We start from the raw sequence: 15813 nt of genomic DNA, 5'->3' as shown, positions 1-15813 counted from the left end.
AACAAGCCAATAAATCACCTGACAAGAGCACAGCTCATGTTATGATAAAAAAAGTAAAGAATGAGCAGTTTGCATGGATAGCTAATGGAAAATATTTTTATTCAAATTTTATTATCTAACCTAATAGAGTTTCTATTTGTATATTTCTGTTACTTTTATAACAATAAATAAAACATAAACACAAAAACAAGAAATTTAGTACTTACACGTCAGTTCTTGCACTCAGTCACAATATCTTATTGATACTGAACCATATTTTATGGTAAAGTTATTCATAGTATTTAAATTTTTTTTTCAATTCAAATAATCGACTTAAGTTATAAAATATCAACATGCAACAAAAAAGTCATAAAACTATTATATTTTATCTAGCTAAGCTATAAGTGCATTTAAATAATTCCTTTACTTGGTTGAGGTGATCATGGCAATAGCAATGACAGTACAGGGCAAATAATTAAAAAAAAAACTGTTATCAGATTGAGCTAGCCTCATATAAAATCAGTAAAATTATTTATTTATAAATTGTTTATAAATAATCTGACAGCCAATGTCAGGGAGAATTATGGACATTTTTTGAAAGATAGTACATAATAGGAAGGTGTGGCATGCAGATTTAACTTTCTGGTTTTCATATCTCAGTAAAGCAAGAGGATTGTAGGCAAAAAGTTAATACTATGTCTCATCAATATTTATACTTTAAGGGTATAATTTATGCCAAACTCACGAGACCATATAAAAGTAGAAAGAAAAACACTAAAATGTGTAATTTGTAATGAAGTAGCATCACGTGATATAGAGAAGTGAAGCTTGATAACTTATATAAATATTTCACTTTGAAATTAAAACATATACAATATTAAAATTTGAATTATAAACTACATTTTGAATGCAACTCTGTAAAAGGTTGTGATATGTGCACTCTGATCTCCACCTATGCACATAGGGTTAAGAGTAGTGAGAATGAATGGTTAAATGTATCACTTCTGTACTAAGTGAAACAGATTTTCAAAAAAAGAAAGCAGTATCTCTTACAACTTCTTCCGTTTCTTAACATGGTCATATGGTGTATCAATATACTAATTCATATATGATATAAAATACTAAGCCAATAACAGTGTCATTTTTATAGATTTGTAAATAAACAAAATGAGAATTTGCAAAGATATATCTTCTTAACTAAAACTTTAAAAGTTTAATGAAGACACTTCATACTATTCCTATGTGACACATCAAGACTGAACTCTGTGGATGAATAGCAAGAGCCCGATTGAAATGGACTTCAGCTAGTCGAAACTTCTCTTGCTTGTAGTAGATCATTCCAACTCCGTACCTGAAAAATAGCAATAAGATTTATAAAGTTACTAAATACTATTTCTGAAAATTTAACAATGGTTTAAGATGAGCATAATGTTTTAAGTCTTCACTTAAATGATTTTGAAATACAAATATATTAGAAAAAGAAAGGTTTCATTTATGAAAACAAAACACAATGTATGAATTATAATATTAATAAACTCTTTTAAACAATTTTAGTTAAGCAAAATGAGTATTATAACTAAGTTTCTTCTTCAACAATAAAACACTTAAATTTAAAGTAATGAGCAATCCATAGATTATGATTTGAATCTTGGAATATTCACAAATGTCATTAGTTTAGCTTTGATGACTAAAGAATTAAACAGCAAATATAATTTAACTTTTTGTTTATAAAATTACACTTCAACAAAAAGAAAAAGCAAATAATCACTTTTCATTTCTTCAAAATGTTAAAAATATTTTTTATAAATACATTAATGAATATTAACCCTTAAAACAGTTTTATGATGATGTACATAGTCTTAATTGTCTGCTGTAGTTTCTTTGTATCATTGTAATGTTGTTCTTTCATTGAGTGAGTTCTTTCAAATCAGTTGGTGAAAATAATGAAAAAAGTCTAGTCCAGATTTCCAGTAAATGTAATAAAAAAGAAATTAGTTTATTTCATTCTTAATGTTTGCCACAGACTACTAATACTATCTCTTGTCCACAGTTGTACTTGTAGGCCTAATTTTACCAATAATATTTCCACTTTCAACTGAAACTTACTAGCTAATGGTGCTATGACTTACATATGAATAAATCTACTTGCACAATTTCATAGCTAATTGATCAAGTAACTGAATATATGTGATAACTAACACTGTTTTTACGAACACTTTACTTTGACTGGCATTCTACTCACAGAAAATTGACTCAATGCTTCACTGATTTTTATATTTATAACATATACTTACTTGTTCTAGATATTTTGCAAAGTCTCTTGATTACCAACGTTCACAAATATCCTAGGTATTCTGGAACTACTTTTATAAACTTACTTGATATTAATGTCACTCACCCTCTAGCTAACATCTACATTAAAATGCTGAAACACAGCTTACAAGAATATGAACTATTACGATCTATCTGATGAACAAAAATGCTAACTAACAAACTTGACAGTCAACATGACAGAAGATTCTTATCCAATTTATTTTGGTCAGTAGCATGAATACACTAAAAGATGAAAACAATCTGTGATCAAAACACACACACACTACATAATACAGTAGTGCCTCATTATAATGCCATTGGTTATAATGCTTTCTCCGATATAATGCTGTGGCACCTTGGCTCTCAAAAATGTGTAAAAATTTAGTATAATCTGCTGTTTATCTCATTGCCATATGGCTTCATGAACTAAAGTCATTACAATCTGTCACAAAATAAATGGAAAAAGCAGTAAGTCCCAAGTGCAAAGCCCAGAGATGTAAATATCAAGTTCACTTGATATTGGGATGTTGGTAATTAAGGTAAGAAAGGAATTTGTAAATGTGACTCAATTACTAAAATAGCAAGAAAGTGTCATCAATACAGCATTTGTAAAGGACAGGTTTAAAGTCACATGGTAGTTTTCTAGCCACTTGCATTCACAGTAACATAAACTATTGACTGTTGTTGAGCCCAGCGAGGATTCCATGTATCTGGTCATAAATGATGTCATTAAAGAGGAAAGAGGGCAAGAAGTTCCAAGAATTGTTTACAGGTGAAACCAAGATACTAATCAGTGTCAGAAGGAAACAGAGATTTCAAGTTGTTAATTGCAACATGTTTGGAGTAGCATTAAGCCTGCTCACTTTGGGCACAATTTTAATTATCCAATGAAAATGCTGATAGTTTTTAAGATGACTGTTTTAGCCAATCATATCTTTCTCCTGTAAACCATCTATCTCAAACATATAAATATAAGATAACCAGCTCATTATGCATTCTTAGAATTTTCATCGAAAACAGATAATGCACATTTTATAAAAAATCAAAACGTCCCTACTTACCCGCATGTCACCGGTATCAAGGAATAGGAGAAAGCCTATCCAGGAATTATGATGCATATGCAAAATGTTCTACATTACGTTCAAAAAGAGGATCAAAACCAAATGAAGCAGACTAATGTATCACACTTTTTTTAAGTGAATGTGCTTTGTTTCTGAAATATCCAAAAGTTTGTATTCATATTTTATCTTATGTTATTGTATCATATCTTTGTTCTTATTATATCTATTCTTCCTATGTAAATAAACAGTTATTTTATTTAATTGATTGCTTTAGTAGTCTGTTGAATTTGTACTTGTTCAGCACGAGTGCCTTCTTGACTAGTTGGTTATAATGGTCCCTCACCTATATTGCTCTCAGGTGGGGGAAGTGTTCCAGATGATAGTGTTATAATGAGGTAGTACTGTACAGTACACAACAAGGATAAAAAAAAATTCTAACATTAAAGTATCTCTGACTATCTCTTGACATTTATGATATGATAATTTTATTTTCTGTAATTCCAGTTCCACCTGCAAAACTTTCACTATATATGAATAAAACACTTATTTTTACCATTAACTTATACATAAAATTCACTCAACTTGTGAGTACCTTATTTTCATAAGGCTGTATCAAGACACGATTAGATTACAGGAATCCTACATTCTTTCAAATCCTGGTTTCTTTAAAAATATTCATAATTATTCTGAAGCTTTGATTATTAACATGATATATACATAAAAATATGTATATACTATTCATAAATTTATTTCCACACACATTTTCTTTATAAAATTACTATATTTCACTACTATTATAAGTTATACATTACTTTCAAAGGCCTATGTTTTGTAACAGCATAAAACCACTTAAAAGAATCTAAAACAACACTCAGTTCTGAGAAAAACTATATGGCTGTGATGACTCACTGGTGTTTGTTGTATAATTACAAGTACAAAATGTTTCATTACAAAAAGTTTTGTTTTGGATATTTGTGCAAAGGTACACAAGGGTTATCTGCACTATCCATCCCTAATTTTGAACTGTTACAATAGAGGGAAGGCAGTTAGTCAACAGCATTGACCTCCAATTCCTATAGGCTACTCTAAATAAAGAGTGGGATTTGACCATTGTTTTTATAATGTACTCACAGTCTCAGAGTGTGGAGCTTTATTTTGCAGCAATAGGAAACAAACCATGGACCTTTGGATCCACAGTTCAGCACAATAACATCTGGGCCACACCCAACCCACACAAGCTAACAGCATGAAAACAAGTCAACAAAAATGTCAGTGAGTATTAATTGTGGTACTTAATTTAGTATTCTAAATTCAATATATTAAGATGATATTGACATTTTTTTAATTGATATAAAAATTACCAAATGTTTCAGAATTACTATGCTACATATATCATGAACATTTAAACAAATGAACAAATCATATTACCTCTTATTTAATGTATTATTCATAATGAAAGAAAATTGTAATATAAGAGTAACAAATAGAGTCCATACTTTTTTATAGTATTAAATGTTTTGCACCAAATGATATCTGTTCATTCCACACAGGCTAAGTCTTCTTATAAAAGAAAACTGAATTTCTTCATCTAATGTTTCTGCATTACTATGCTACATGTATCGTGAACATTTAAACACATGAACCAATCATACTGCTTCTTATTTAATATAATAATAAAGAAAACTTAATAAACCAGTTAAGACACAATCATGTTTTGTGATTTTTTTGCAACCACTGTAAGTTCAAGCTGCTACAATCAGAGAAGGTATTTGTATTCTATATCTTACATGTTACTGCACAGTGTTGAACTCCCTTTTATGTCAAGTGTTCTTGAAAAGCATTTTCTTATTTAAGAAAATGAAGGCATCAAAGTTTCAAATTAATGAAAGGCAATTATAAAAATTGAATGATATTTTGAAAAACTGCTAACTTAAAAAAGAAACAGGTCCAGCCAATGCATTTGAAATATTGGCAAATAATTTCATACTATGTCACTAGTGGCTATTAAAGGCATACATTCCTATTGGTAACAATGAACCTGTTTTTTACATTTCTGGGCACTATTTGAATTGCTGATGATTTGTTGTTTGAATTCTTATATTACAACTGGAGAAATTCAAACAACAACATATGATTTCAGTTCTAAATGAATCAAAATATCAACCTATTGTTCAGAAAATATATGAGTAAAATGGGAAAGTTTTAACATTTTAAATTAAGATATGTTTTACTATTTAAAAAATTTAAGATTTCACAAAGATCACCACAATTTTACTGCTCTCGACCTCTTCAGTTGTTCATACCCACCAAGCATTATAGTGACGTGGATCGATGCGTATGGCACTCCTAAAGCAAGCCATTGCTCTATCCATTTCTTCTGTCAGAACATGTTCATGTCCCAGAAGTGTGTAGGCATAGGCAAAATCGGGATCTACTTGTGTAGCTCGTTGAAGAAATTTAATAGCTGTTTCATGTTCTTTTTGTAGACTAAAGCAGTTACCTGCTGTACACCAAGCCTGTGGATAAATAACATGAGATTTAGATATGTAAGTAAACCTGATACTTATTCAAGCAATGGAAACTTACATATACATAAAAATATTTGTTCAAAATAATGGACAGTAATTCAACTATTCCAAATAGTAGTCAAGATATAAAAGAATAATTTGGATGAAATATGATGCCTTTCCCATTCAAGCAATGAAAACTTACATATACATAAAAATATTTGTTCAAAATAATGGACAGTAATTAAACTATTCCAAATAGAAGTCAAGATATAAAAGAATAATTTGGATGAAATATGATGCCTTTCCCATTCAAGTAATGAAAACTTACATAAAAATATTTGTTCAAAATAATGGACAGTAATTCAACTATTCCAAATAGAAGTCAAGATATAAAAGAATAAATTGGATGAAATATGATGCCTTTCCCATTCAAGTAATGAAAACTTACATATACATAAAAATATTTGTTCAAAATAATGGACAGTAATTCAACTATTCCAAATAGTAGTCAAGATATAAAAGAATAATTTGGATGAAATATGATGCCTTTCCCACAAAAATCTCACATTCTCATTAAAAAAATCCTTTTATTGCTAATTAGTCAGAAGCTATGTGAAGTTAACCTATGTGAAATTAATATTGCACATTCGAGACTTCCACAAAATACTGCATTAATTTGAGAGTTATACAAAGGTTAGTATTCAATATTTCCCCACAACTGTTAAATATCTTCATGTTCATATAACTTATCTGAACAAATGAGACAAGTTGTTCCATCATGCAAAGCTGGCAGTTTTTAATAACACTAAAGTATTTTACCAATATGATTATTTTAATGTCAGTATTCAAATAAAAATAGCAATTATGAACCAATATCTGTTACCCTGAAAATACAGCACAAAAACTAGGAACATTTATATAATCTATCCAGAATTGCCATGAAAGAAAAGTGTCTTTATAAATGTTTCAAGTTTAGAGAGATTATATCAGAAATAATTTACATGAGAAGCTATGTCAAAAAAAGTGTACAAACAAGGAGTGGTTATTGCAAGTTTAGAAAGTAAAGATGGAAGATTAGCTTCCTTATCTTCAGATTTTTACATCACACTGTAGCCATAATGTATTGTTTAATGTCTAACAGAATAAGCAATGACCCCCAAAACAATTAGATAACTGCAATTACTCAATAAAATATACATAGAAAGACATATGACTGTGATAGATTTTTATAAAAGCCTCAAATGAACAGTCTTATGTTCAAGTAAGGACAGTTTGTTTGTTTTGAATTTCGTGCAAAACTACACGAAGGCTATCTGCATTAGCCATACCTAATTTAGCAGTGAAAGACTAGAGGGAAGGCAGCTAGTCATCACCACCCACTGTCAACTCTTGGCCTACTCTTTTACCAAGAATAGTGGGATTGATTGTCACATTATAATGCCCCCATGGCTGAAAGGGTGAGCATATTTGGTGGGATGGGGATTCAAACCCGTGACCCTCAGATTGCGAGTTGAGTACCCTAACCACCTGGCTATGCCGGGCCAAGTAAGGACAGAGAAAGAAAGCCAACATTTTAAATCAGTTACATACATGTAGTATGCCAAAAAAAAATTCCAGTTGAGCATATCTTTACAACAAAAACTAGTGTTCAATTTAATAAATTTGAGTTAGATGGTAACAGATATCTAACAGAATAAGCAATGAACCCCAAAACAATCAGATACCAGCAATTACTCAATAATATATACAAAGACACATTAGTGTGATAAATTTTTATAAAAGCCTCAAATTAACAGTCTTATGTTCAAGTAAGGACAGAGAGAAAGAAGGCTAACATTTTAAATGAGTTGCATACATGTGGTATGCCAAAAAACATTTCCCAATGAGTACATAGGTACAACAAAAACTACAGTGTTCAATTTAATAACCTTGAGGTAAAGTATTACACTTATACAGTGATAAAATGTTTTAGTAAAAAATTACCCATCATCTCTCATTTAAGTGGCAATTCACAACTCTATCCTAAAAGTTGTGCAAATAATCAAGTTTTACAGCTACATAGCCCTCAGGATAGTAGCAATAGTTTTACTAGGTACTAAGCTTTCCCAGGAGTTTTTATTTCCCCAAGGACAAGGACTTAGAAACTTAATGTAAGACTCACTTAAGAATCATCAATTGAACACTGGGAACAACCCTTCTAATTCAAATAATTAGACATGATGAAGGTTATGAGATACATGCCTTCTAGGAAAAAATCCTCCATCTAAATTCTTACACACAATGATGAATGAAGACAGTGCTAGGTAATTAACTGATGGAATTTAACTTGAAACACATTGACATATACTACCATTCAAAGTTTCATAAGCAGGCATATTTTTATAGGTAAAGTAAAAAATAATCACAAAATCAAATTATGGGTTATAATAGAGGGTTGAGAACATTATATTAAAATGATTTTAGAGCCTCATTATGTCATTATGTTCTGTCAGGGTAGATCTGACAACCATGCACCTTGATAATAGTCCTACAGTGCAATTGTCATTGAAAAAAAGACCTTCATAAGACTTTCATTGTCTTGTCCAAAGTATACTTTCCATAATGTATCTAATGTATGACAGCAAGTTTTTCAGTGCCTGTTCCAACAGCCCAATTATATAGAAATCCATAGGCAGTGTGCCAAATGACTTGACTACTATGTCTTTTTACATTACTGGAGATGTGAATGGCTTTTGCCACTGACACTGTGTTTGTGAATTCTCTCCTGTTGTAACACAGCACTTTGCTTACCTCGGGGAGGAAGGGGATACAACTTGTTACAAGTCTTTTTCTGGATGGTCCTGGTACCTCAAGATGGTCCATATTCCTTTGTTCTAAAATTCCATCAAGTTTACAGGATATCTACATCTTAAAAATTCTAAATCCCCAAACTGAATACAGCTTTACAATGAGTGTGTATCAATATTTTGTATCAGAAGGGGCTGTTACATACTCTGCCCAAAAAGTGATCAATTTGTGGTGGCATCACACTACCTACAAAATGCCGAACAATGTTAAAATATAGTTGTAATACATACAATTCCACCACAACTTTATATTGACTGATTTATATATTGAAAATCATTTTAGTATAATGTATGGATCGGCCAAGATAAAAACTTACCCTGGTTTCTAGAATAAGGAATATTTGCAAATACATAAGTTGGAAAAACAAGGATTTAGACTGAACAAAAAAGCTCATGTGAAAGAAATCCTTGACCTGACCCATTAGTGCCAAAAGAACATAACCACAGCTTTAGACATCATAGTAAGCTATTCCAAGAGGAGAAGCAATGCCTCTTTCCTAAAACATAACCTTGAGCACAATTGGGACAAATAAAAAACAATTCCAAGGCATAAAAGCTATAGAAATAGCTATGCAGATATAATGTCAGAAACACTAAAGGAAAATCTAGTCAAGGCTTTCCAGTCCTGAACCAAAGCAGACAGAAGTTGGTGAGTATTGTGAAATTGTGATGTATCTGTCACTCTAAGAGAGTCAGCTGTACAAAGAGACAAAATACTTGATAAAAATTAATTTCCTGTCAAAATCTGTTTCAGGCTATTGTATTTCCTAGACAAATTGTAGACTTAACAATGTATATAAAATATACATAAAAAGATAAAACAAGCAGATTTGTTATTTGCTCCAATTAAAAATCAAGGTCAATGAGTGTGTGTGTGTGTGTTTTATGACAAAGCCATATCTGGCTTTCTGCTGTGTCCACTGAGGGAAATCGAACCCTTGATTTTTGCACTGTAAATCCATAGACTTAGCACTGTCCCACCAGGGGACAAAGTCAATGAGATTTTACTTTTATGTAGACTTTTATTCATGTTTCCACTCCACCACAAACTTGTTATACACATATATTATGATTTCATATATACAACTGGAGATCCTTCACAGGTTGGTCAGTTGCTTGGCGTTTTTTATTGCAAAGCAACTAGGCTATCTGCACCAAACAACCAGCAAAAATCTTAAAAATAAAATTCTATAAAATGTAAAAATAAATTGAGGTAAAACTAAACAATGCCCAAAATTGAGATAAAGACTCAAATAGAATTAAAAAGGGCAATGGCTTGTAAAAAATTTAAAAACACAATCAAGTTAGACAGTGTCACCATCACCAATGACAGGGGTAAAACCACAGAAAATACATGTCTAAAATGGTGCTGCTGCTCACAGTCATAACAATGGCACGACAGTAAAACGTGGACTATTGTGACTTGATTATCACATTGGTGGATCAGTGGCAGATAAAAGAAAAAATGAGTTAAAAAGCTGTGACCAATGTGTAGCCTAGCGAGAACAACTTCCTCTTTCCGATCCTTACGGAAACAAGATGGCCAGAGAGCAACAGAGGGTTTGATCTGATCGAGGTTTCAAGTCGAATCAGGTGGTCCACAGTGGAGTGCTGTCGACAGAACCCACACTGAGTGGGTGAGAGGAGGCCACTTGATTCAAGGAACCAAACAAGATGATCATTAACCATCCTCTCTAAGACGTTACAGAGAAAGCTAGCCAAAGCAGTTGGACAATAATAAGAAGAAATCTTGGAATCCTTCCCATGCTTAGAAATAGGTAGGACAATAGATATTTGCACCAAGCATCAGGAAAAATATTCTCCTGCAAGATCCAGTTAAAGACAACTAGAAGAAGAGCAAGAGAGGCAGGAGAGAGATGGCGCAGCATCTCATAGTAAACATCATCAGGTCAGACCGATGTACTGCCATACCCATGAAGAGCAAACTTGAGTTCCACCAGCATAAGGGGGTGATTATAGTCACAGAGATGATCGGCCTGAAAGGAAAAAGGTGATCACTCTGCTCGAGACTTGATGGCGAAGAAGGCAGAAACAGAAGTGCTGGAAAGATGAGAAAAGCTCTCGCTGAGAGTATCAGCGATGCTCTGTACATCAGCAACTTTCTGGCCACTGGAGAACAAGATGGAAAGGGGATGGGAAGCATATGAATTTGTAACTGGTGGTAGAAGAGATTCTTTTTGGCTTTGACGTCTGACCTGCAAAGCATGGGCATGGGCTCGCTGGAAAGCAATGCGGTTGGAAAAAGTGGGACACCTGCGAAAGGTATCCCAAGCCCGATCCTGAGCCTTCTGGGGCTGCTGGAGACCAACATGGTTTTGGGTATAGAACGAACAGCTGCTTGAATGATGCAATCAGTTACTGCCTCCATGCAGTCGTTAATAGATGGAAGACAAACTAAAGCAGGATCGAGTTCCAAGAGAGAGGGGAAAGAGAGACAGTCGGTCTGGTCCAACTTCCACAGTGGCACTCGGGTCAGGTGGCATCAACCATGGCCAATCTCTCTTAAAATGACAGGAAAATGATCACTGCCCCATGGATCACAATCAACCCTCCAAGAAAAATGAGAGAAAAGGGAAGGGGGAGCAGATAGATAAATTAATAGCAGTAAAAGACTGACTAGGTGCAAGAAAATAAGTAAAAGAACCAGAACTGAAGAGAGAAAGGTCGTGATTTGAGAGCACACGCTTCACAGAGCGACACCTCCCATCAAGATCAACACCCCAAAGGGGATTGTGTCCATTAAAGTCTCCCAAGATGAAAAAGGGAGATGGCAACTGATTGATCGTAAGTCTCCCTTGGAAACAAGTAGAGAACAAACAGTGATGGTATGACCCAAGGAGATACGGACAGCTATGGCCTCCAAGGGTGTATGGAGTGGCGCAGACAAGGTGGGTATGTGCTGGTCAACCAGCAGTGCCATCCCTCCATGAACTCGTCCATCACATAACCTGTCATTCCAGTATATAGAAAACTGCCAAAAGGTGACAGTATTGGCAGGTTTTAGGAACATTTCCTGTAAGGAAAGACACACAGGATGATAGGAATTGATCAAGGCCTTAATGTCATCCAAATTAGAACTAAAACCTTGACAGTTGTATTGTATCAAAGTGGCCATTTCTATTTAGGTGGAGAACCTTTTTGTTCATGACCACACTGTTTTTCTTCACTGCCCTGGATTAAGTAGGCAGATCTCTGTCAGTAGAAGTAGATTCCAGTGACTGAGATTGTGAACAAATAATCGTTCTGCATCTCGAGGCCAAAGAAGATGGACCCGAGCAGACACTGGAAACAATGGTGAGGACAGAGACAGAAGTAGATGTTTACTTGTCAACTCATTTATCCACTGAGGGCAAAAAATTCTTCACATGATGTGAAAAAGACTCTGACGAAAGCACAGAAAGCTCTGTCTGCACACCCACCATAGCTGTGGAACGTAGTGGAGCAGTTATGTCCATGATGGAGTATGGGAAAACAACTTCTGAGCTTCTGGATAAGAAATGTTGTTAACAGTTTTTAAATGCTGTACCTCTTTCTTCTCTACCCATTTAGGGCAAGAACGATAGTAAGAGGGGTAGGAAGCACCATAATTAAAACAGCAAGGATCAAGTTCACACTCGTAAGCATCATGGTCTTTGCCACCACAACGAGCACACGTTACAGAACCATGACAAGATGACTTTGAATGATTGAACCGCTGACACTGGAAACATCTGAGAGGGTTGGGAATATGTGGCCATACCTTACAGTTCAGATAACTTGCCTTGACATGGCGATGTAAACATCAAAATAAGAATGCTAATAGGCAACATAATTCCTTCGTTACGAGTGAAGATATGTCGCACTGCAGAAACACCTTGGCTGTAGAAACCAGCGAGGATCTTCAACTCGGGGATGTTCTTCAAATCACTCTCAACAATAACTCCTCATGAGGAATTCAAATTAGCATGGGTAGTAACCTCAATGGGTATATCTACAGTAGCCTTTGAATTCAGGAGAAGTTCAATGTTTTGGTGTAGATTTTTTTACCAAGATGGCCCCAGAATGTAGGGCTGACTCTGGAGCAAGCCCCTCTAATACCTTCTGAATAAAAAAAAAAAGGGAGACATTTGCCCTAAAGGTTTGTCTGACAAGGAATGCAAGATCAAAAAACGAGGTTCAGAATTGGTTGAAGATTGCTAGTCAGAGTCTTCAAGACGTAGTCGTTTACCAATTAGCTGTTTTTTTACAATTTTATTTTTTGAGGATTTGGGAGATACATAATAAAAGGAGAATGATTCAGTGCCAACTGACCCCACCCACCATGGGGTTCTACGAGGGGATGCACTACAATGCCAAACAAGGACACTACAGCAATGCCAGGGCTTCGTAAGCACTATACCCAAATACCAGCATAAGACACAACATCCACAATACCCACTGAGAACACCCAACACTGGTACTCAGTTGACCCTAGCCCCTTAGGACCAGCCGACTGACCCTGCAGGGGCCACCCCAAGACCACCTGTCTACATGAGTTCAAGACCAAAGTGGTGCTTTGCAGTGCCCCAGACACACCATTCAACCACTAGGATCCTCTCCTTCACAGGTCACCATGCATGGCAAACACGTGGGTGGATGTTCAGACCCTAGAGGAGGTAAACTGAAAATACAGAAGCTTCCCTGAGAGGTCCCCTCACCATGTACAGGAATCCATTTCAAGAGGATTCTTTACAGAGCAACCACATGTTCAATGTGACCAGTAACAATTATCATCCATTGCATTAAATTTGTCATAATGACCATATGTATGTACTGAAGACCTTCCACTTTAGTATATCATTACATTACAAAGAATTCAAAAGTAAAACTTGGTTAAGTGCAATATCCATCACAAACAGAGTTACTTTTTCATACAGATACATGATAATCATATTAAGTAACATCACATTCTTATAAGGTACTGAAATTTTATTTGTTGTGTCTGCTACAAAAGGTGCGCACCATCCCCTGATGAAAGGTAAAAGGTAAAACAATTTTCAGAAAGTGACAAAAGTACAAAAAAAATTCTCATGAATATTGAAAAAATATAAATTAAAATTACCCTGAATAGAAAATTTGAAATACTGAAGGACTATGCATGAAAACAATATACTATGCACATAGGGTGAATTTTCACACAGAATACAGTAATTATGAAACATTATCTAAAAATTAAAACAAAACTATATATATTGTAGTTTTGGCCATAACGTGATTTGTTTTTGTTGTTTAACAACATTTACAAGAAAACAAAGAAATGAACCATATTTTCAGAACTTTAAGATCTTTGTAATTGCTGCTAGATATTTGAGCAATGCAAAGTAAATTTTATTCTAAGCCAGCCATCACCATTATCACATGGTCACTTTGAAACATAACAATTAAGGTTACTTTTGGATGATCTATTATATACTGGTTTCACTTGGAATAATTAAATATTTAATAAAATTAATTTAAAGCTTATTTTGCAGTACTAAAAAAATTCAGCATTTCGCCATTAGGTGGTATTTACATTAGCTTTAACTGTATGCATTTTTAGTAGACAAATAAAAAACCATACTGTGGGGTAGTAATAATGCCTTACTCAGTATACTGTAAATACAAAATTTACACAGCTTTCTTATCAGTTTAGTAGTTGAAAAAATTCAGTGCTTTTATCAGCTTTAACCCTAGAATTGTCAAAAGAATCCAAGTGAGCTTTTAAAACTACTTATCTTGCGGGTCCATACTCTGTTGGTCATCCTTAATAATATATGGGTTACACACAAAAATCCAAACAAAAAATACCATCAATATTACATTTAATCCCACTAGTTAGAGCTCATATTCATATGAAACCCTAGATATTTTATACAGAAAACAACTGATTTAATTGCAACAAGTTTACTCATTATGATGAAATAAAATGTAACCTACTGAATCACACCAAAATATTTTCTATTGCATCACAGCGAGTCATCTTCTTTCTTGTTACATCAAACTTGGTCATTTTTATATGTTTAAAAGGATGGCACTTCTAATCTGAAATTCATTCCAGTTTCAGCCTTCAGTTATTTTTTTTTTTTCATAATTTTGCACTCATTTTTGTTTGTTTTGAATTTCATGTAAAGCTAAATGAGGGCTATCTGCGCTAGCTGTCCCTAATTTAGCAGTGAAAGACTAGAGGGAACGCAGCTAGTCATCACCACCAACTGCCAACTTTTGGGCTACTTTTTTTACAATTGAATATTGGGATTGATCATCACATTATAATGCCCCAATGGCTAAAAGAGCAAACATATTTCGTGGGATGGGAATTCAAACCTACACCTCACATATTGCGAGTCGAGCGCCCTAAGTACTTGGCCATACCAGGCCCTTGGAAATGGGTAAACTGAGTTTCAGAGACAAATGTATGGTGGATAAAAATATTACTGAAAAGTCCGGAGATTATTATCGAGTTCAATATAGTGATTACTATATGATATCAAGTACTTGAAGTGAAGAAGATCATTTATTTGAGATACAAGTTCAGGTGACACTGATAAATAACTGGAAGCAGTTAGTAGAGTGGTTTACAACACCATGACAGTAGCAGATGCTTATAAATCACAGAACAAAGCAATCAAGTTTAGAATTGGAACTAAGATAGACCAATTTTTTCACAGACTTTAACAAATTTTATCAAACTTCAATATGCTTATGATTTAATGATGCTGATGAATGAAGACATAAAAAAAAATCTTATCCTAAAAGCATCTTCAATGAATGGATGCAGACTCTTCAGCAGTAGTGTATAACATCAGAAAATATGACCACTGATGTATAACTGGTCAAATTCTTAGCAGATGTCCCTTCAAACAATACACTTCAAGCAAACCTGGAAAATATGGCATCAACCTTTGGTTTTCTTGTGATAGTTACACATTCTTTGTTCATAACATGCAAGTGTATACAGGAAGAGAAGAACGACAACCAATGAATGAAAAAAAAACAAGGAGGGAGAGGGTCATGCTAGACATGATCCAAAGATTAGAAAACAGTTTAAAGTTGATCAAGATATGCTATTTAAATTCGATGACGAGG

General features: G+C 33.9%; 1 protein-coding gene across 1 annotated transcript in view; it reads right to left on the bottom strand.

Moving 5' to 3' along the window:
- LOC106456945 (cell division cycle protein 27 homolog) overlaps positions 1–15813 on the bottom strand; it is a gene marked incomplete at its 5' end in the record, with an annotated part of 73487 nt that overhangs the window by 10866 nt on the left and 46808 nt on the right. Inside the window, 3 exons of the mRNA XM_022382753.1 lie at positions 1213–1330; positions 5661–5915; positions 9027–9034. Of these exons, the coding sequence (XP_022238461.1) occupies positions 1213–1330; positions 5661–5915; positions 9027–9034 (381 nt within the window). The remainder of the gene's footprint in view (positions 1–1212; positions 1331–5660; positions 5916–9026; positions 9035–15813) is intronic.

The sequence above is a fragment of the Limulus polyphemus genome, unplaced genomic scaffold (genome assembly GCF_000517525.1).
Source record: "Limulus polyphemus unplaced genomic scaffold, Limulus_polyphemus-2.1.2 Scaffold274, whole genome shotgun sequence".
In the NCBI taxonomy this organism is placed as follows: Eukaryota; Metazoa; Arthropoda; class Merostomata; order Xiphosura; family Limulidae; genus Limulus; species Limulus polyphemus.
The sequence above is the reverse complement of the archived record's forward strand: the minus strand, read 5'-3'. Positions and strand labels throughout refer to the sequence as shown.